The 22,375-nt window shown below is 35.3% G+C and overlaps 1 protein-coding gene across 2 annotated transcripts in view; it reads right to left on the bottom strand.

The window, feature by feature from the left end:
• The window catches only part of LOC144244769 (uncharacterized), a 458,868-nt gene that overhangs the window by 46,680 nt on the left and 389,813 nt on the right, over positions 1-22,375 (bottom strand). For both annotated transcript variants that reach the window (XR_013339058.1, XM_077780100.1), the window contains exon 4: positions 17,568-17,661. Coding sequence is in view for 1 of the 2 variants with exons in the window: in XM_077780100.1 (XP_077636226.1) it covers positions 17,603-17,661 (59 nt within the window). In the remaining variant the exon portion in view is untranslated. The remainder of the gene's footprint in view (positions 1-17,567; positions 17,662-22,375) is intronic.

Below are 22,375 nucleotides of genomic sequence, written 5' to 3'. Positions count from 1 at the left end.
TTCCATCGAGGCCTGGCAACATTGTTCAATCTTCCATAATAGTAGTGGCTGCTCCAGAATGTCTCAAATGGAAGAGAATGTCATTGAAAAGGGCAGAACACCCAAGGAAGTGGTTTGCATGAAATCATGATTTCAATTTGGACTATACATGTTGGAGTATCGTGGTGGGGGGAGAAAAAAAAATCACACATTGATTAAATCACTCTTCAAGAGGTGATCTATAAATAAAACCTCTCCGCAAGCTGGTCCTGCTACTAGGTGATTGCTTCACATTCTAAAACAGTTATGTTTTCATGCTGACTTTTAGAAGCTTCCCCATTTGTAACATTCTCTACACACAGTGAATTGATTTTTTTTTCAGGTCTTTTCACAACGTGCTGATGATATCAAAGCCTAGGACTGCCTCATTCATTTTTATATTGCAGCATGTGGCAAATTTTGGAGCCTCTGGATATACTTTTCACTGGATGAAAGACCAAAATATAAAATGAAACAGGAAGAAGAAACTTAATAATAGATGCTATCACTCATGCAAAAAGTTAACTTTCTAGCAGTTTTCTAATTATTAATTTAAAAGAATGCATACTACTTTTCATATTTATTACAATAAATATTTCTAAAATTTAGAAATTTCAATGGAATATAAAAAGGAGCTAAAGGAACACTTATAGTCTTTTCACATATAGATATCAAATTTCAGAATATATCTTAAAAATAATGTTATACCCGGGGCATCTGGGTAGCTCAGTCGCTGACTTTGGCTCAGGTCATGATCTCACGGTTCATGGGTTCGAGCCCCACGTCGGGCTCTGTGCTGACAGCCTGGAGCCTGCTTCAGATTCTGTCTGTCTGTCTCTCTCTCTCTGACCCTCCCTGCTCATGCTGTTTCTCTCTCTCTCTCCCTCAGAAATAAATAAAACATTAAAAAACTTTTAAAAATAAAAAAATAATCTTATACCCTGTATTGCTATCTCAATCCATTTATCTTTATAAAAAGCAAGCACACTTCATATTTCTTTGGATCATGTATAGAGATGTGTGAGGAAACAAACCAGGATATCAAAAATATTAAATAACCAATAAAACAACTTTAAATTTTTGGTTTGTGTAATTAAGTCTTAAAAACGAAGTATGTCCCCTAATCTTGAATAATTCTATCATGGCTACTCTGCCAGCCAAGGCTTCCCTTTGTTCCTGCAGGCCCCAGGCAAACAATCTGTGCCTTCCCTTCTCCTCAGCGCACTGCTCCCACCCGCCTCCCGTTCTGAGCCAGCCTGCAGCAGACTAGAATCTGTGTCTCCAGCTTGTCTATTTTTTATTAGTTCATAAAGATAACAAAGAGACTATTTTAGTTTAAAGCAGTTTACTATTCATTCTAGCCAAGAGATAGGGGAAAGAAACAAAAATAAACTAGCTTAAAATATAAGAGATATAAAGGGAAGTTTTAAAGGGCCCTGATATCTAACAAAACTCTCATCGCTTCTTTCTATAGCTTCTAGCCTCTGCCTTATTTTTATAGACAGTGTCTTGAAAGTTTCAAAGATTTCTTGATGCCTCTCTATAATAACAGGTTCAAATTTTGTTCTCCCTTGTCAGTACTTTGCAGGCAGAATTCTACAGCTGTCCCTCCCCGTACAAGATTGCTTTGGTTTTGTTCAGTCAAACATTAATCTAGGTACTGTTGGGAGTGGCTTTGTTGATGGCATTATGGCCATTAGTCAGCTGACAGTAATCTAGGGAGATTATTTTCAATAATCTGGGTGGCCCACAAGTGCCTTGAAAAAGCAGACAGGAAGCCAAAAGAGTCAGCTCAAGATGCAACTGCAGAGAGAGATGATACAGGAGAGGAAGATGCAGTTGGTGACTGAGGCATTTGGGAAGCATGAGAAGAAAAGCACTCAGCTTTCTGAAGCAAACAGAAGTGGAAACGGAAACCTCAGTCCTATAACTGAACAACAATCTGGTCAACAACTTGAATAAGGCTGGGGACAGATTCTCTCCAGCATCTTATGACAGAAGCACAGCCAGCTGATACCTTAATTCCAGCTTGTGAAACTCACAGCAAAGAAACCAGTTATGCCAACCCGGAAGTCTGACTATAGGACTATGAGACAATTCATTTGTGTTACTTGAAACCACTAAGATTGTAATTTTTAAATGGCAGCAATGGAAATCAAATACAAGTACCAAAGTCCTTTACTTAACTTCCTGTAAACTATGTGAGCCCCTTGGTCATGCATTCTTAAGTATTACACACACACACACACACACACACACACACACACACAGTGAACTAGAAAGATTTAATTTAGAATTTGTAGATTCAAATAAATTGTTCATTTATTCAACAAGATAGGAGGTTGCCAGCAGATGGCACAGACTTGTTTCAAGACAACAGATGCACATTGTTAATACTCATTTTTTATCTTATTTTTAATTGGAAAGTGACACTTTACACTGAAGTTACTAGAAACCTCCCTTAAGTCAAGTAGGAAAAGAAAGAAAGGAACCAGAAAAGCAAAGGCAAATTTTTGCAAAATAACAATTAATTCAGTACAACATGATTTTGGGATTTGTGTATGTGTGTGTAAATGGTAAAGGAAAAGCTTAAAAGAGAACTACCAGATTCTAAAAGCCCTTCAATCCTTTATCCAACCAATTAAACACGTACTGCGCCAGTCACTGCACATTCTATAGGAAGCAGGAGGAGTCCTGGTGTCTGTGTTGTAGAGCATTCGGTCCAGCGGGGAACCTCAAGTTCAATCTCGCTGTCACTGCAGTGTATGCAGTTTAGGCAAGGCCCTGCCAACCAATTCCAGGCATTTAATTTTCTCCTACAAACATCAGGAAGCTATCACACAATTCAACTTATGTCTTAAGATTTTATGATTTGAAAAGAAATGAAATGCTCAGATTATGTTTTGGAAAGATCACTCTGATGACTGTAGGGTCAAATGACTGAGGGAGGGTGAGTCTGATGGTAAGAAGGCTACAAAATGTCTTATGGTAAATAAGCAAGAGATGAGACAAAAAAATAAAAAAAAACTCAGTGAGAGTCACAATAAGGGGTGAATTCAGCAAATGTTCAAGAAAAATATAATAACTGATTTAGAAGATTACTGGATGTGGGGAAAAGAGAACATAGGATGCTTACTAGACATGCTCTTGAGCAAGTGCTTCCATCAACTGAGATATATAGGAGAATCCATAAGAATATTAAAATTAAACATGACTTTTTTTTTTTCTAATTGAAGTTCCTATGGGGCACGATATGGTAAGCCAAATAATGATCCCCCCAAAAATCATGTGTTCTGAGCCCCAGAACATAAGAAACAGTTAAATTATACAGTAAAAAAAAAAAAAAAAGATTCTGGAGATGGGATTATGTTAAAGATCTTGAGAGGGGGAGCCAATCCTGAATTATCTGAATAGTCCTGATAGAATCACAAAGGTCTTTCTAAGAGGGAGGTAGAGGGTCAGAGGGAGTAGTAAGACAAAGGAAAACCAGAGCAAACGACTAAAGTAATGTGAAGAGGGAGCCATGAGCCCAAGAATGCAAACAGGTTCTAAAAGTTATTCCAGAAGGAAAGAGCTCTGCCAACATCCTGACGTTAGCGCAGCGAGACTGATTTTGGACTTCTGACCTCTAAAAATATAAGGTACTAAATTTTAAACCACTAAGTCTGTGGTAATCTCTTACAACTGGAAATAGTACAGCACATGTATATGTATGTGTGAACAGGAGCAGAGGACTAAGAGATAAGAGTGATTCCCTATTTCAACCACCCTGAAACCCTACCAGCAAATCTCCATCACAAGTGTGGTAAGCTACTTTGAGATAGGAATTTCTGTTCTACCAAATGATTTACAAGCAGTATGTCTTCTCTTAGGTCCCTTCTCCCTAGGCTAAAAACCACACCAAACCAAACCGAAACAAAACAGACATTCCTTGAATTCAGCAGGGTTTGTTTTTTTTTTAATTCTTCCATAAATCTTAAATTCATTAAAGACATTATGCTAAAATGATATGCACAAAGAGGGACACCGTGCAGGATGGGAAATACAGAGCCTCAGGGATGGCAGGTTGGAGACTGTAGTTTCACAGCTGTGTAAAGTGTCTAAGAATGTTGGAAACATTCACACAGTTCTCTGAAGCATCTTGAGGAAGGAACGACGACCCATAGGGAAAGGCTATGTGGTGTATCTCTGGAGAGACTGGTGCTGAATTTCGAGGCTTGGCAGTTTCCCAACCTTTGAATACAGTGTATACAGGAGATTTCAAGGCTCCATGTGGGCTGGAACAATAAAGGTGGCACTTATAATGGTCTAGGGACTTGAGACTTCTCTTTTTTTTTTTTTTTTTTTTTTTGGAAAACATATATACTTTCCAGACTTTATGCAAGTAAAGGGAGAGTATGTGAATCATAGAAATGCCTGAGGTTACATGTTTTTCCCCTGCTAGCTATTTCGGATATATACTAGAAGCTGGAATTATGATTAATTTTAAAATATTGAAAATATAATAATTCATGCATGCCTTTCTTGTGAAATAAGGTTGTCTGCATACGGAACAGAAAATAATTTATCAATTATTAAAATTAACAGAGTTCAGCAGGTTAATAGAGGATAACTGCATAAATCCACTGCATTTCTACATACTAGCAATACAATATCTTATTTAAATAATTGCTTATAAAATTGTTTTACAAATACTTAAAATTTACCAAGATGAAAAAGTGGGATATGAGATAATGAGTTTTACAAACAAGGAAAAATTTATTTTTAGAATGACATAAAATTCATTAAAAGATGTGAAATCAATGTAAATATAATGTTGATGTATAAGAAAACTCTGTATCATAAAATTATAACCATTCTCTCCAGATTGATCTTCTAGCTTAAAGAAATTTCAATAAAAATTGTAAAATTGGTCTTCATGAAACTTAAAACATATACGGAAATATGAAGAGCCAATAAGGGCCAAAATGTTTTTCTGAAACTTATCTATCTGAGATAATTTTCTGTACAGATGTTATGATTAATTGTAAAGCTATAAAATAACATAAATTGATATAGGGATTCATAATTAGCATAGTAAAATAAAATAGACAGCAAATAGATCCAGACATATATAAAAATTTATCTATGGCAGTGGTGGTTTATTTCTGGGGAACAATGAATCAATCAACCAGTGATCAGTATACGACTGATTTATCTACTTGAGGAAAGAGATGAAAAGGCAATTCCCACCTCACATCACACACATAAACAGAAAATGAAACAAGATAGATTAATTACTTAAATATAAAGCAACATTAAAATAGTTTTAACTTTCAAAAAAATTAAATTTATTTATTTTTGAGAGAGAGTGAGAGAGAGAAAGTGAGCAGGGGAAGGGCAGCAAGAGGGAGACAGAGGATCTGAAGCAAGCTCCTGCCTGATGCAAGTCTTGAACTCATGACCTGAGCTGAAATCAAGAGTCAGCCACTTAACCGACTGAATCACCCAGGCACCCCTAAAATATTTTAACTTAAGAGAATATGTATGTTCTTAAGATAGGAAAGCATTTCTTAAATAGAACATGAAAGTAAAATCATAAAGGTGGCTGCATTAACATGAAGAAATTATATTTCTTGATCTAATCTCAAAATCCCAGCAAGTTATTTTTTTTATTGTTTTGGATACCAGCAAAGCTATTCTAAAGTTTGTATGGAGAGGCAAGACAGCCAGAAAGCCAACAAAATATTGAAAGAGAAAAACAAAGTTGGAATACTGACCTTACTTGACTTCAAGACTTACTATGAAGCTACAGTAATCAAGACAGTGTGATATTGGCACAAGAGAAAATAAGCAGATGGAGCAGATGGAGAGCCTCAAAGTAGAGTACTGTTAAGTACAGTCAGCTGATCTTCAACAAAGAATCAAAGGCAATACAATGGAGCAGATAGTCCAGCAAATGCTCAACAACTAGAGGTCAACATGCAAAAACATGAATCAGGACACAAGCCTTTACACCCTTCACAAAATTAATTCAAAATGAGCTTAGATGTAAATGCAAAATGTAACACCAAAAGTGAATGTTAAGGTAAGTTATGAACTTGGTAAGTTATGTCAATGTGAGTTGATCCTTGGTAGAAAATGTACCTCTTTGGTGGTGGTAACGGGGGAGCCTATGCAGGTCTGGGATCACAAAGTATATGTGAAATCTCTGTACTGTTCTCTCAGTTTTGTTATAAACCTAAAATTGCTTTAAAAAATAAAGTCTTAAAAAATCTTATGTGAAGAGGACTTGAACAGTTCAACTAAAAATTGGATAACAATAATAATAACATGCATAGATTAAAAAATAAAAAGTAATCTGGACTACCTTAGTAATTATGAAAAAACAAGAAAAATAACAAACATGTCAGTAAAAAATACAGAAGATAATTTGGTACACACAAAAGAGGAAACACAAATGATAATAAATATTTGCAAAAATGCTCTAATTCATCAGTTAGAAGAATAATTTTTAAATATAGCAAAATTTAAATTCAGATAACCTCTAGTATTGCACCAGGCAAACAGACTGGTCCCCTGTATACTGCTTGTTGAAATAATTACTGAAAACAATTTTCCATTTTTAATGATATTTCCTTGACTCTATTGTGCATAATGTTCATGTTTAATGAGTCTTACAAGCCATTCAGTGTTATTTAGCAGAATTTTTTTTTAATTTCCTAGTGTTACAGAAAATAATTATGCATCTTAAAAGCAGTGGCATCTTAAGATTTGGAAAAATATTCCAATAGATTTTAAGTTAATATAAATTTTACGTTACAGAATTACAGAATTTTTGCTTCCAGTTTCACCGCCTCATTAAATTTTCGCACATACCATTTTTGCCTAGCTCCATTAGTCATATCTGAAAACGTAAGCAGAGAAAGATAAATAATCATGACTTGGAAATAAAAAAAAAAACTGCCTTTCAAAAATGACAGACCATCTTACAGTAAAATTTGATGGATGTTATCTCTTCATTTTAGTAAAGGATTTTTTTCTTTTATGTTTTCATGATTAAACCAATAAATCAGTAGAGACTGGTAAAGTATTGTACCAATAGATGGTCTCTTAGTAAATCACTGTCAGTCTGGTAGAGATAAAATAAATATTTTATAAGAGATAAAATACACAGATGATTAAACATTTATCTTTTTTAATGTGTATTATTTTTGAGAGAGCGAGACAGACAGCAAGGGAGAGACAAAGAGGGAGGGGACAGATTCCCAAGCAGGTTCCGCCCTGTCAGGATAGAGCCCAACATGGGGCTAGAATTCACAAACCACGAAATCATGACCTGAGCTGAAACCAAGAGTTGGACACTTAACCAACTCAGTCACCCAGGTACCCCAGATGATTAAACATTTAAAAAACAATGTATTTTTGTCAGAATAGAAAATAAACTATGTTTCTAAATATAGACAAAGAAAGGTAGAATTCAAATAGATTTTTTCACCTGTAAATTTTATGTATGTCATTTTGATATAAAAAGAATGGATTTTTGTAACTGTGCTCTATGGCCTAAGAGCACAGCCAAAGAATATTCTTAAGGGCCACCAAAGGAGATAGATGTAGTGTGCAATGGGTGGGGCGCTAACCTACTTCAGATACAATAGTTCTTTTTATATTGTACTTTTATCACTGGAAAATTTTGAGTCATAATTTGAGTGGCTACAATCTGAATATTTATATAAGAGATTTTGTAAAATATTAAGATAAAAAGAAACTTTTTTCTTTATTCTGTTCCTATTGAATTAATTTTTATAAGGATTCTTTCTATTGCAAAAGACAGATAGAGCAAATGGAGAATTCACTGAACTCAATCTAAAATGTTAAGAAATTTGGCCTACTTCAGGGCGCCTGGGTGGCTCAGTCGGCTGGGCAACCAACATCAGCTAAGGTGATGATCTCTTGGTCTGCGGGTTCAAGCTCTGCATTGGGCTCTATGCTGACAGCTCAGAGCCCAGAGCCTGCTTTGGATTCTGTGTCTCCCTCTCTCTCTTCTCCTCCCCCATTGTGTTCTATCAAAAATAAATAAACATTAAAAAAAAAGAAGAAATTTGGCTGACTCCAAAGGCAGCACGGTCTGGGAGCTCATATGGTGCATTGGGAACCAGTACAAATCCTGATCAGTTCTACTCACCTCCTTGTGCTGGCTTACATACCACACAGATTTTTCATCAGGGCCCCAAGATGACTGTGTTCATTCCAGATCTAACTAATATCCCTTCGGCTTCTCATTCAATGGAAAAAAGAAACTTCAGAAGTCTCAGAATACTAAACAGTTTTAAAAAATCAGCTTAGACCTGACTTTCACTCATGATTCCAATTGATGTTCCTGTGAATCTCTACCTCAAGGATGATGTGATTATACTAACAGTCCAAGATAAGTCAGGGCCCGTTCAAAGGAGAGGAGGCTGTATGCTTGCCCCCCAAAAGTTAAATGTGCTGTCTGGAAGAGTTGCAAACTTTGTGAGGCCAAGTGCAAAATGAAATCGCAGGGTAGCATGTTTAAAAAAATATTACGGATTTCAAGACAGTCACAACAGAGCATAAAACCAAGCACTGTGTTCTAAGCATGGAGCTACTGCACAGCCTATGTGACCATGAGGCCTTCTTGTTTAATCAGAAGAAGGGTAAATAGATTCTTGGTGGAAGAAAATATGACCAATACAGAAACTGAAGTCAAGCTTTTATTTAACCTTTAAAATTTTAATTGCAACCCATGTTTTCGAGCTTTGAAAAAGTGCCTAAAAAAACAAACTTTACTAATTTAATAAAGTTTAATAATAATAGAAAATGTGAAACTCTTTTCTTTCATAAACTTTACACTTTTATACCTTTATATCTTAACTTCCATATTTTCTTTTGTATGTATTCCCATCTCTCCCTCATTTTCACTTGTGTATACCATTTCCATCCATTCTCAAAGAAGCAGAAAAATGCTGTCACCTTATTACAGATTTTCTTGTTTGTTTCCCCTTTCCTTCATTTTCTCCTTTCTGATCCTTAATTATGCTTATGTCCTGTTTCCTCAAAGCACTCCACATATTCTTCATTTTTGTCACTTATAGAATTCTCTCCCAGTGACAAGTTTCTTTTTTAATTATTTCTGATTCTAACCATAAGGTACATAGTATGGAGTTCAGTGACTTGTGCCTAGCGGGACCCAATCAATATTTGATGAATGAATGAATATCATTATTTTCTTTTCCACTGTTACACTTATTTACATTCCTGCCTCTAGCTGAATCCTCCCATTTAATTAGATAATATATATCAGAGAACCAGCATAATCCCTGGTACAAGTTGGTTCACAAAACAAAATATAATGTGGCTTAAATTTGTATGAAAGCATCATTTCTTTACATGTACAAAGGCATACTAGTCCTAACGTTTTAGATTAAATAAAACCTGTTTCTTTAAATATAATTATATTTTGTAATTTTCTAGATTCAGAATTCTTTATCTAAAAATATTTTATTTCTTAAGTTTGTGAGTGTGTGTGTGTATGTGTGTGTGTGATTTGCCTGTGTTATCTTAATTATGTTCCAAACCATTATATTTTAATTAAGGAAAGCATTATACAAACATGAAAAAGACTGACTTTCTGGATGACTTTATAATTATATTTCATATACCAGGTTGTCATGACTAATTAATCACTTTTATACCTTAAAATGAACACCAAATTAATGACGCCCCACATTCTTAAACAAAATGATATTAGCACAACATTATTTTCTGGTTAAAGACCTCGCTAGAGTACAAATATCTTTGCATACCTTATCTGTAATTGCAAGTGTCACCGTAGTAGAAAAGCTATTAACATTATGCAGTGAACATTTAAAGAAATACTCATAGTCAAAGAGATAATATGAGGCAGATAATTTAATTATTAGTTTGATTGCTTTTTAATCTGACTCATCAGCCTTCTACTTCCTGCTTATCATATTTTGCATTCTTGTGGTGAACTCTAAAATGACCAAGAAACTCAATATAGTTTCTAAGCAATAAGTCTAACAACATAAAAAAAAATGGCCAAGATTAAATCTTACATTGGTTGAATGTAGCCTTGCCTTAAAAACATATAATTTTATAATTGGAATCACTCTGTATGTCTATCCATGTAAACAACAATATCAACATATATCTTACTGCTCAGTTTTTGTTTTCTTTTGTTAAAAACCCAACCAGTAATATTTTCAGACAATTGGATTATAATAATTACTTTGTACTAAAAAATATTTTATATGTTTATTTACTATATCCTCTTATGTTTGGTATATGTTTATATATATTAGTTATATATGTACATCTACTTGCAGTAGGAATTAATGAGATTAGATACATAGATCTACAAATAACTCACATAGAAAAGGTTCAAAGAGCATGTTATCACAACATTGGCTGCAAGGAGACTCTATAATCATGACCAGTGAAAGGATCCATATCCTTTAAGTTCAACCACAGGCAAGTTAATTTTATAAGATTTGTGTAAGGGCTTAAATGTTGGGACCATAGGTTAGTCAATAATGTGACTTGATGAAAAGTTGAAACTAATTTGGCTGTCCCCAAGGCGGCACATACTTCTTATTGTATTGGAAAATGTTGTTTGACTGTATTACAGAGTGATCTATATGTTCATACTTCAGAACAAGAAAGATTGTAAGCAACTTGAAGAAACTGACAAACTGTCTATGGAAGAAAAGAGGATTTGGCAAAGCAAATTATCCAGACTTGTCATGAACATTGATTTAATTCATGTCTGTAATCACACAATAATAATCAAATAGAGAATTAAGGAATTAGTCAATTTTACCAATCAGGATAATCCAAGACAAAATCCTTCTCGATTTTCAAAAGCCTGGGAGGATTTTAGACATCTGTGTTTTTCATATAATTACCTGAATGCTTTCTTTAACTTTTTTTAATATTCAAAGCTGAACTTATCTTGCATCAAAATTTGCTTTCAAATGTATGTAAAGAAGTGCTTTGTCATGGTAAAAGTGGTAAGATTAATACTTTTTTTAAAAATGTTTTTACTTATTTCTGAGAGAGAGAGACAGCGTGAGCGGGGGAGGGTCAAAGAAAGAGGAAGACACAGAATCCCAAGCAAGCTCCAGGCTCTGAGCTAGCTGTCAGAACAGAGCAACGCGGGGCTCGAACCCACAAACTGTGAGATCATGACCTGAGCTGAAGTCAGATGGTTAACCGACTGAGCCACCCAGGTGCCCCAAGATTAATACTTTTAAAATTAGTTCTTGAAAGTATATCATAGAAAAGTAAAGGGAATTACACACATGTTCCTTCTGGAGTGATAGGGAAATAAACACCTCCTTTTCTGCTGGTGATAGAGCAATAGTTTCCTATGAAACTTACTTTATTTAGAATTTTAACTGATTAGTGGAAGATCAGTAACTACATTGCCTCATGCAACTTCAGAAAGTATAATGTGAGTGTGTGTGCTTTTTAATTGAGAGAGTTGCTACACCCCAATAACAATACATCAAAACACTGTATGTGTGTTATGTATGAGGTACATTTTAAAAAGTCATTTTGTTTCTTTAGGGGACCGGCAGGTTCTAAGAAAACCAGTTAAATATAGTATTCTTGCTACGGTAATTGTGTTACATAAAAAGGGATAATTTAAGATGTTATAAATTTGATATGCCATCTGTTTCTGTTTTTCTTATATTCATCATATGCATCTGTTTTTATTCAGCTATAAGGAAGCACTTTGTCTTAATTTACCCATCAAAATATTGCAAAAATATCAATTTTGTACATGTAAAAACTTCCTCTTCCTGAAACATCTACTAAGATCAAAGAGTAACACATTTTCAAATTAAGATCCCATGTATCTTCAAAATGAAATTTAGGGGGAAATATATATATATATCCCCCTAAATATAAAATGTGTATATACATATATACATATACATATATGTATCTGGATAGATAAAGGGGATCCAAATCACTCAAATAAATACAGTTTGCTCCAAATTATTTAAAATTATACAGGCATCATTTGTATGATTCATTCACTCTGGAAACAACGAAAACTGATCTTAGAAAGTTGGACTAAAATCTTCTGTCATATATGGGGCACCTGGGTGGCTCAGTTGGTTAAGCGTCTGACTTTGGCTCAGGTCATGATCTCACAATTCATGAGTTTGAGCCCAAACTTCATTATGTGTTATGCTGCCTGTTTCTTTGTATGCTTGGTTATTTTTGACCAAGATTTTACAACTTTTTGGTTGCTAGATACATAATTTGATATTCCTGTAAACCGTCTTTGGCTTTGCTCTGTGAAACAGTTAAGTTACTTAGAAAACATTTGATCCATTTGAATCTTGCTTGTAGGTTTTGTTAGGTAGATCTCAAACAGTATTCAAATGAAACATTAGTTATTCTCCACTTCTGATGTCAGATCATTGTTAGTCCTATTCACTGTCCTGGAAATTGTAAGTTTTCCCCATCTGGCAATTGATACTATTCCTGGCCCTATGTGAATTCTAGGCGGCTCCTTCCCTTCCCTCTGCCCTTCACAAGTAGTTTTCTCATACACACACACAGTGATCAGTACTGTGCTAAGTGCTCGCTGGAGACTCTTTGCATATCTCTAGGATTTACTGCCTGTGCTGCATTCTCCTCTCTTGTAGTCTGTCCTACAAATTTTTCCAGCTTTGGTCTTCCCAGACCCTCTACCTTGTGTCTTTAATTCAGAAAATTCTCTGGACTCTGCTTGAGTTCTCCTTCCCTCTGCAATAGTCTGGAAAGTCTCTAAAAGAAGGAAACTGGGGCAATTGTAGAACTCATCTTGTTTGTATTCCATCCCTCATGGATCATTCCTGCCTGGTCCCAGTATTTCAAAGGCCATTCTTTTTTTTTGTTTTTCGTACATTTTTTCTGTTTATTTTGGTTGGTTCCAGAAGGGAAAGTAGGGGTGTCTGAGTGGCTCAGTGTTCAACTCTTTTTAAAAAAAATTTAAATGTTTTTTATTTATTTATTTTGAGAAAAATAGGAATAGAGAGCGAGCAGGGGAGGGACAGAGAGAGAGGGAGACAGAATCCCAAACAGGCTCCACACCATCAGCACAGAGACCAAAGCAGGGCTCAAACTCATGAATTGTGAGATCATGACCTGAGCTGAAATCAAGAGTCAGGCACTTAACTGACTGAGCCACACAGGGGCCCCTTAAGTATCCAACTCTTGATATCAGCACATGTCCTGAAATTGAGCCTGGTATCATTGAGCTCCACACTGAGGATTCTCCCTCTCCCTCTCTCTCTCTGTCCTTCCCCTGCTCACAAGCTCTCTTTCTCTAAATAAATAAGTAAACAAAAAAAAAAAAAAAAGAAGGGAGAGTAAATTCTGTCTGCTTCTCCATATAGATGAGAAGCAGAAGTCTGTCTCATTTTGTTTGATCTTAATTTTCCATGTTATATTTCTTAATTTCTAATATTTTTTTCAGAGTTCAGAAGTTTCTTGTTTGGCTTCNCCAAACACCTTTTTTTTAAAAAAAAAAAAAAAAAAAAAAAAAAAAAAAAAGAAGGGAGAGTAAATTCTGTCTGCTTCTCCATATAGATGAGAAGCAGAAGTCTGTCTCATTTTGTTTGATCTTAATTTTCCATGTTATATTTCTTAATTTCTAATATTTTTTTCAGAGTTCAGAAGTTTCTTGTTTGGCTTCTCCAAAGCTTTTATTATTAAATGCCTAATAACCTTTACTCTTAAGATAATAGTTTTTTCACAAAATCATGAAGCACAAAGAGTGATAAGAATGGGCCGTAAGTCAGTCCAGTTAATGATTTAGTGTCTGCATATTAAGGGAAGACAATGGAACGATGGCCCTTAGAGAAAAGTTTAGTTGGCCCGAAGTAAATATTCATCTTATCATTGTAGCCCTGTAATCTAGTGTTCAAAGGACTGCTTCTTGTGATTTCCCTCACTCCCATTTAAGTCTAAAATCACTTATTGTTACTGCAAATGCTGCATAAATTACCATATTAATTATGCTTAATGTTTAGTAACTGTTTACCCTTTTATAATGTAAGGCCCCAGAGAATAGAAATATTTGTATATTTAAATCACTCATGTATTTTAAGAGCCTAGACAGAGGTTGGCCGAGAGTCCACACTAAGTATTATTCTTGAATGAACTGAGGAGCTGGGTAGAGATAAATTTTTGTTCCATATGTAGGTGGTCCATGATGCCTGAGAGCTTCTCTTTCATAGTCCAAAGGCAGGAAGATGTTTTTTAATGATGTAACCCATCATTATGGCAGTATCTACCTTTGAATCAACTTGGGTAAGATTCTTTATTTCCATGGTTTTGTTTTGTTGAAAAATATGTAAAGTGAGGCGTTTCATTACTTTATTTGGAAGGTTGACCTATGTCTTGTGTTAAAGTTGTTGAATTGACCATTGACTTCCTGGCCTTATCACTCTCTGTAATCACACCATTCTTTTTTTTTCCTCCCTTTTCTCCTTAATTTCTTGTTCCTTCTTCTCTCATTATCTCTGTTTCTACCATTTCTCTTCTTTCCATGTCCTCTCCCTTTACTGTCCTTTCCCTCTCCTCCTTCTCTCTCCCTTGTCCTTCTATTTCCCTTCCCTTCTTTGCTCTTTCTCTTCTCCTATTTTCCTCTAATGATAGAGCATTCATTAATTTAACAGAATTTTACACATTAATGTTTTAGCCCATGTGTTAAGTATTATACTACATACTAGAGAGGTATATTAAAGCAGTGTGATGAAGGACCTGCCAAAACTTAGAAACTGCTGGAGAACAATGTATTCATTATACCCAAAGAGACAGGTGGGAAGCCGAGTCATGGTGTTAACCAATCCACATCAATGCATTAAGCTGTAAAATTGAAAATCCAAGGGAAATTTCAAATATGTTCTTTGATTTTCTAATAATGACAATTTCATTTGACATTTGGCCTATTTGTCATTAAGAAATAGGTCTTAAGAACTATTCTTAACAGGTTAAGAAATCTTAAAAAAATTTATGTGCCATATGATATGTTGTGTGTGTGTGTGTATGTGTGTGTGTGAGAGAGAGAGAGAGAGAGAGAGACAGACAGAGACAAAGAGAGACACAGAGAGAGACCAAGACAGAGACTGAGGCAGAAAATAATCAGCTACTTACCAATAGTACTGGTGTCCAAGCAGACACCTGAAACTTTCTTTTAAGCAAACTCAAATAAAATATTTTCCCATACCAATCTAACTTATATAAATACAGAAAAGCCCCCTCCCCGCAACACACATACAAACACAAAACACAAATCCTCTGAACTTGTACCATAGCATCCTAAGACACTGAAAAAATCTTTGCAGTTTACAAACTTTTAGCTGTGTATCATTCTGTGAGTCTATTTCTCCCTTATACCAGTGATTGTGGAAATGTCAGGGGACTCCTGTTCAACAGTAAATAAGCAATAGCTGCAGTGATAACAGTTCCATTTATCTACCTCCTAAATAGCTCTTAAATGTAACTTCACATTGGCTTCCACTGCCCCAGCTCAATCTTTTATTTCTCACCTCAAAAACTATAATATCTTCCTAACAGGGAACTTCATTCCACCTTATCATCTCTATAGCATTGCCACAAAAATTTTCTGCTGTTTGTTTTAAAACTTTTATCTGCTTATAAAGGTATAGTAGATATTTTTAAGTAATTCATATGAACTTAATATCATCTTCAAAAACAAAAGTTATTTACCCATTTCAAACCTATTCTGACCTGTAAATGGAGATAATAGTAACTCCCTTGTGTAATTTTGTGAGGACTGTATACAGCATCTGTGTGAAGTGCTTCCTTCTCCCATCACATGGAACCTAAGAAATCCTCCGTGAATGTTAATTGTGATGCTGTTGCTGTGTATAGTAAATAATTTGGAATTTTAAGGAAAATAATAATGAAAGAAGTAGTAAACCATACTTACCAACCCATTAATGCTTTATAGGATTTTTTACTTTGTTTTCTGGTCAGTTCTTATAAATGATGCACCACTTGGAATTGAAACTTGGGCCTACAGATTGTATTTATAGTGTTTTATTGGAAATAATCCTTTTTTAAAAAAATATATTTTAAGACCAATTTTGGTCAAGTTATAATTTTTAAATATAATTTATTGTCAAATTGGCTAACATACAGTGTGTACAGTATGCTCTTGGTGTTGGGGGTAGATTTTTCACCAAATCTATTGCCAAGCAATAATTGATTAAAATGCAGTTTGATGTCTTATATTCCTCTCCCTCTCCTACCTGGGCTTCTCTTCCTTCCTGTACTGCTCTCTGGCAATTCTTTCACATTTTCTTTCCCAGATGAAATTTAGGAGGACTGACATACTTGAAATATTGAATTTCTTCCTCCAGAAACATAGTGTATATCTTATTTTATTCAAGACTTTTTCTTACTTCCAAGTACATTTTTTAGCTCTTGTTTTCTGGGTCTCGAATATAGTTTTTTTTAGGCCTATTCCTAGTTTCTATAGATAGTGCTGCTATTATGAAACAAGCAACCTCATCATTAAATATTCTAAATTTGAATTTTAATCATTTACCTATTGGCTGTAAGTTCTCTAGGGGATTTTATTTAATGTTTTTGTACACAGTCATATCAGCAAATATCACCAGTCTGGGTACTTTGTTGTTTTTTTTTTATGTTTTATTTATTTCTAGGAGAGAGAGAGAGACAGCGTGAGCAGGGGAGGGTCAGAGAGAGAGGGAGTCACAGACTCTGAAACAGGCTCCGGGCTCTGAGCTAGCTGTCAGCACAGAGCCTGACATGGGGCTGGAACCCATGAACCGCGAGATCACGACCTAAGCGAAAGTCGGACGCTTAACCAACTAAGCCACCCAGGCGCCCCAAGGGTACTTTGTTTTTTTACCATAAAGCTTATTTATTGTTGAGAGACAGAGAGACACAGAGTGCAAGCAGGGGAAGAGCAGAGAGAGAGGGAGACACAGAGTCTGAAGCAGGCTCCAGGCTCTGAGCTGTCAGCACAGAGCCTGAGGTGGGGCTCGAATTTGTGAACTAGGAGATCATGACCTGAGCCAAAGTTGGATGCTTAACCAACTGAGCCACCCAGGTGCTCCTGTTTTGTTTTTTTGCTTTTTTTTTTTTTTTCTAATGTTGAGAAAATGTTTGTGGGTATTAAATATTTAGATAAATAAATTCCAAAGATTATATTTAATTTTACTCTCAAATATTAGTGTGAAATAATTTGTGTTGTGAAATCCAGGTTCAAACTAGTCTTTGTTTATAAATATGAAGTTGTTAATCTGCTGTCTTCTAAAGAACCAATTATCATGCCAAAACTATTCTAATTCATACAGAAATAATCTGTTTATGTGATCTTTGAACATTTTAATAAAATCTTCACATGTTTTGTATTTCACCTAGATACATGGATAGGATACAAGGGTTGTCACCCTTTCTTGGAAATTATAACAAAGCTTTTATTTTTAAAATAGACTTTTTAATTGAAAAATTGATTAGAGGATAGTCACCTGACTCTGATGACAAAATTTGCTGGATTTTGCATCTAGAATATTCTTCTCTTGGTCTTGAATAAATATTCCATACAAGATAAGGTTAGAGCTCCTGAAAAATAGAAACAACAACAACAACAACAACAAAAAAATAAGAAGAATTGAACTGAAATTCTTAGAGAACTTTTCTATTACCTGCTAAAATCTTTGTCTCTGTGGCAGAACCCTGGTTTAGAATTTTGGTTTTTTGTAACATACTCCCTGAAGGGAATATTGTAGTGAATACAGCCTCACAGCCTCACCTCCTTTATTAGAGGCTTATTATAACCAAGAACACTCTAATGATTTTGAGTGACCGAAATGATACTTATTTGTTCACAAAAACATCTAAAATTAATTGTTCAAAGCTTAACTTCTGTTTTCAGGGACCCAACTCTGCTCAGATTTCTCTACATCAATAAATGGAAACTGTATCCCTCCAGTTGCAACTTTACCACTACTATGGCTTAAGCTACCATTACTCCACAATACATTGCTCTTAATCGTCTCCACAATTTTCTCTCTCCTTGCTTCTCCCCTTTCTCTTCTCTACTCTATTTTCCATACAACAGCCAAAATGATTAAAACTTAAAATATAGTGCTCCTCTGTATCAAATTTCTTAATAGAGTTTCCCAATTAATTAAGAGTTTTATTCATAGTGTTTTTTTCAATGACCATTGAGGCTCTAACATATAATAGTCACCAACACCACCAACCCCAAACACACACGGCCCCCCTCCCCCCTCACACACACAGAATTTCCCTTGCCTTTATCTTCTACTATTTCCCTTCTGAGCACTATGCTCTAGCCTGACTGGCATCTGTGATGTTCCTAAAACATTCCCATTATTCTCTTGCCACAGGTCCTTTGCACATCTTATTCCCTCTCACTAGCATTATATTCTCCAGATATCTTTATTTCAGTTCCTCTGGTCTCCTTCATGTTCCTGCTCATATGTTTAGGTGGTATAGAGGACTTCTACATAAAATAACAATCAAACATCCCATCTACTTTCCCCTTATGATGCTTGTAACATTTATGACAGAAGGAAGAATACATAGATAATGAATGGATAAATAAGGTATGTACAAAGTGCTGAAATAATTCTAAAACTTAATTGACTCTTATAAAATAAAAACGTGTTTCTTAACATCACAAATGTATGACAGAGTTAGAAGTAGTGTTAGGTGGAGAGTTAGTTGCCCTTTGCTTCACACAGTCCAGTAATCTGGCCTCCATTTGTCCCAATGAAGGGGTCTGTGGATAAAATTCAGTGGATCAATGAATGTGACTGGGAAGAAATATGTATTTTTTAAACATTTTCAACAACCTGTAACTAAAATTTAGCATTTTCTTCAATTATGAATGTAAGCAAAACAGTGGAGTAATACTGGTGATTTTGTCACTGATACAAATCATAACAATTTCCTATTAGGTTGTGGTCATGGTGATTATGAGATACTTATGTTTTCATGCTCTTCCCTACTGAAGAACCATGGCATGGATTAAACCTGCCACTGGATCACACATGATTACAACAGTGTCTACCTGAGTCCCCTGTTTTTGAAACAAAAAGGTGTTTGGGAATGATGTGGTATTGTTCTCTTTGAACTTGAATCTTTCTCTGACTTCTAAGTAGGATTTCTCAAATGTTCTGACATGTGCTAAGATCTATACCAATTGCAACTATTGATTCCAGGGTGTACCTAATTTAATATTCCCTTCATCATTCTAAATATGAATGCTAGAGTGTGTGAATTTCCCAAGTGTGGGGTGGAGATTGATGCACCAGTGCCCATAGTTCATTATGTCATCTTACCTAGAACTAATACAATGATGCTTCTATCTCACACATTTGATCAGCCCACTCTCAAATCCATGCAAAAATGGTTGCACATTCCCTTCATCACAACGTACAAAGGCCTCAGCTTGGTTTACAGAAAACTTCTCTCACTCATCTCTACTTATACAACCTAACCTGTCTGTTTCCTATATTATTTTGCAACAACAATAATAATAATAACCCTTTATGGAAGCTTATATACTTTGTGCCATATACCAAGCTCAGTGTTTCATATAAATTTTCTCAATTAATTCCCACAACAACATTATGAGAGTATGTACGATTATTATCTCCAAATTATAAGCAAGGACAATGAAGGTTATGAGGTAAAGTAAATTAGTCAAGGTCACACACGCAAGAGATGTGAAATCTAAGATTTGGAATCACACTGGTTGACTTCAGAGCCAGAGATCCTCACTCTGTATGCGACAGAACACCTGTGAGTCCCTATATGTCCCCGCCATGCTATTGTGCACATCTGAATTTCACACTTAACCCACATTTTATTTATTGAGTTATAAGCCTGCATGCGTAGTAAGAAAAGATGCTTATTTGTTTCTTTGCATCACTGTCTGTTGGTTTTGTTTGCTGTGATTTTAATATCCTAAACATTTAAAAATAAAAATAATTCTATAATTTAAATAAAAATAATTCTATAATTTAATAGTAAAAACAATTTAACTAAGATTGTAGGCCTTCAAGTTTAAATTAAAAGAAGAGACACAGCTCTGATTCTTAAAGAAAATAAAAAGTGAAGCTTTACTGAAGGTTTAGGTACATTTCCAGCTGCATTTTTTAGAAGCTTGCATTTTAAATTAGAACAAAGGTAAAAATCAAGCTATGACAACAAAATTGTTTTGCCCCCAAAGATCACCTCTCTCTCAAGGTTCTTATTTCTTATTTTAAGTAGACTTCTAGCTTTGCTACTGCTGCTTCTCTGGGGAACCAAGATGCAACATCCTGATAAATTTAACATTTCTTACGCTGAGAATGTCTCCCAAGAGATAGGACCACTTGCAGCATTGGATACAGAATCTTGGTAAACATGTTGTGAAAGCAGCTCTTCCAGGAAACCAAAAGCATCAGCATAAGTTACTTCCCTCTCCCGTGAAGCCAGTGTTTGACTTCCAGCACATCACCCTCATAACAGTTTCAGAGGATTTACCTGTGTACATAGATCAGTTTGCAAATTTTAAATGAGACATTAATGAGAAAATTTTTGATAGTTTTTATTTCCTTTATTCAATACTTGAGACAATCCTAGTAGGAAAACCTGTGAAGTATTTAAAAATGCAGGTACCCCTTATGCTTTATTTCTGAATGAGAGAGGCTCTTCAGGTAGCAATAGAATATGCAATAAACAGTAAAACTCTTTTTTAAAATTCCAGGTTCAGCGTTACCTTAATTCACTTCTATACCAATTGGAAAGGAAGAGGCAGAAGCAGGTGTTACTTAGAGCAAGATGCACAGCCCTGCCAGGTCTCCTGAGCATGGAACTGCTATAGTGAATGAGCACAGTTCAAGGGTATGATTGGCGCCCTTGGACGGCTCCAAGTGTTAAGTATCTGACTCCCGAGTTCCACTCAGGTCATAATCTCACCATTCGTGGGATCTATCCTCAGATTGAGCTCTGTGCTGACAGTGTGAAGCCTGTTCGGGACTCTCCCTCTCCCCTCCTTCCTGACCCCCACCCCCGCTCATACATGTGCACTCTTGATCTCTCAAAATAAACAAACAAACATATAAAAAAAAACAAAAAAGACCACGGTCATACGTGGTTGGAAGAACTTGTGACTGCAAATACAACATGTACTCATCAGTCAGGGGACCGACCACTCAGAGCATCACACACCTAGGCAGCCAGTATAAAGCCAAAATATCAACAGACCTGTTTAAAATGAGACATAAGCATGCCAAGTTGGTATTCTCTCATATAAGTAACAGAAGATATGGATCTAAAGGTCAGTAATAACCCTAACAAGCATTTATTAATATAAGTGGTAAATAATGCTACCCCAAGCCTGGACGCCCGACCTGCGAGGAGAGACCACTTTCCGTGTCCATGCCGCATGGGAGGTCAAATTACACAGCTGTTTCAGTATGATATGAAACTGCAGGGTTAAGAAGCGTGAGTGGGCTGTATTCTAACAGGCCCATCGCCACATTAACACATCTGCCACTCAAGTATACAAGTCTTTGTTCTTAAGCCAAGGCACACTGCCTCTTTGAAAGTATGCAAGCAAGCTCTTGATATTTCCCTTTATGGCTCCAATTTCCTTTTCTGTGGAAGATCTACCCCTTTTTTGAATGAGATTTTTAGAAAAAATTATATTAATATCTTTACATGAGGTTATAGTTAAGCCTCTGAGCCTGTGACTCTTAAGGTTTACAGTGGCTTGATATATTACCACTTTGGTCCAAAGCATATGCTGTTTAAAGGTCAACTCTTCTTGGAAAATAATATGTTTATTATTATTTATTTCTTGAGATCATGGGTGGCACAACTCAATCTTCCCTCCAGTTGTTCCCTAATACTTTATCATGGGGCTATTCACATATTTTAATTGGAAAGTATATTTCAAGTAAACATTTGATACACACTGTAACTTCTTTGTTTATCTTCAGTATCAGTCCCTTGAGAATCTTACTTGTATTTAAATTTCCAAGAAGCAGAAAATACAATAATACAGTAAACTTAATTCAGTGGAATCATAGCAGTATCACAATGTTCTTATGCATTATATGCTGCTTAAAGATCACTTATTATTAGAAAATAATTTGCTCTTTCAGGCAACCATTTTTTAAGTCCCAATTCTAATCTGATTAATTAATTATGTGCTTTACAATTCAGATAACAGTCTGTGCTATGAATGATCATGTTGGTTCAGAAACCTTTTATTTAATAGCATCAAAAAATATACCCAACTAATACTTGATTAGAT

Source organism: Crocuta crocuta, unplaced genomic scaffold, assembly GCF_008692635.1.
Source record: "Crocuta crocuta isolate KB4526 unplaced genomic scaffold, BGI_CrCroc_1.0 scaffold188, whole genome shotgun sequence".
Classification (NCBI taxonomy): Eukaryota; Metazoa; Chordata; class Mammalia; order Carnivora; family Hyaenidae; genus Crocuta; species Crocuta crocuta.
Note: the sequence above shows the minus strand (reverse complement) of the source record. Positions and strands in the feature narration are given on the sequence as shown.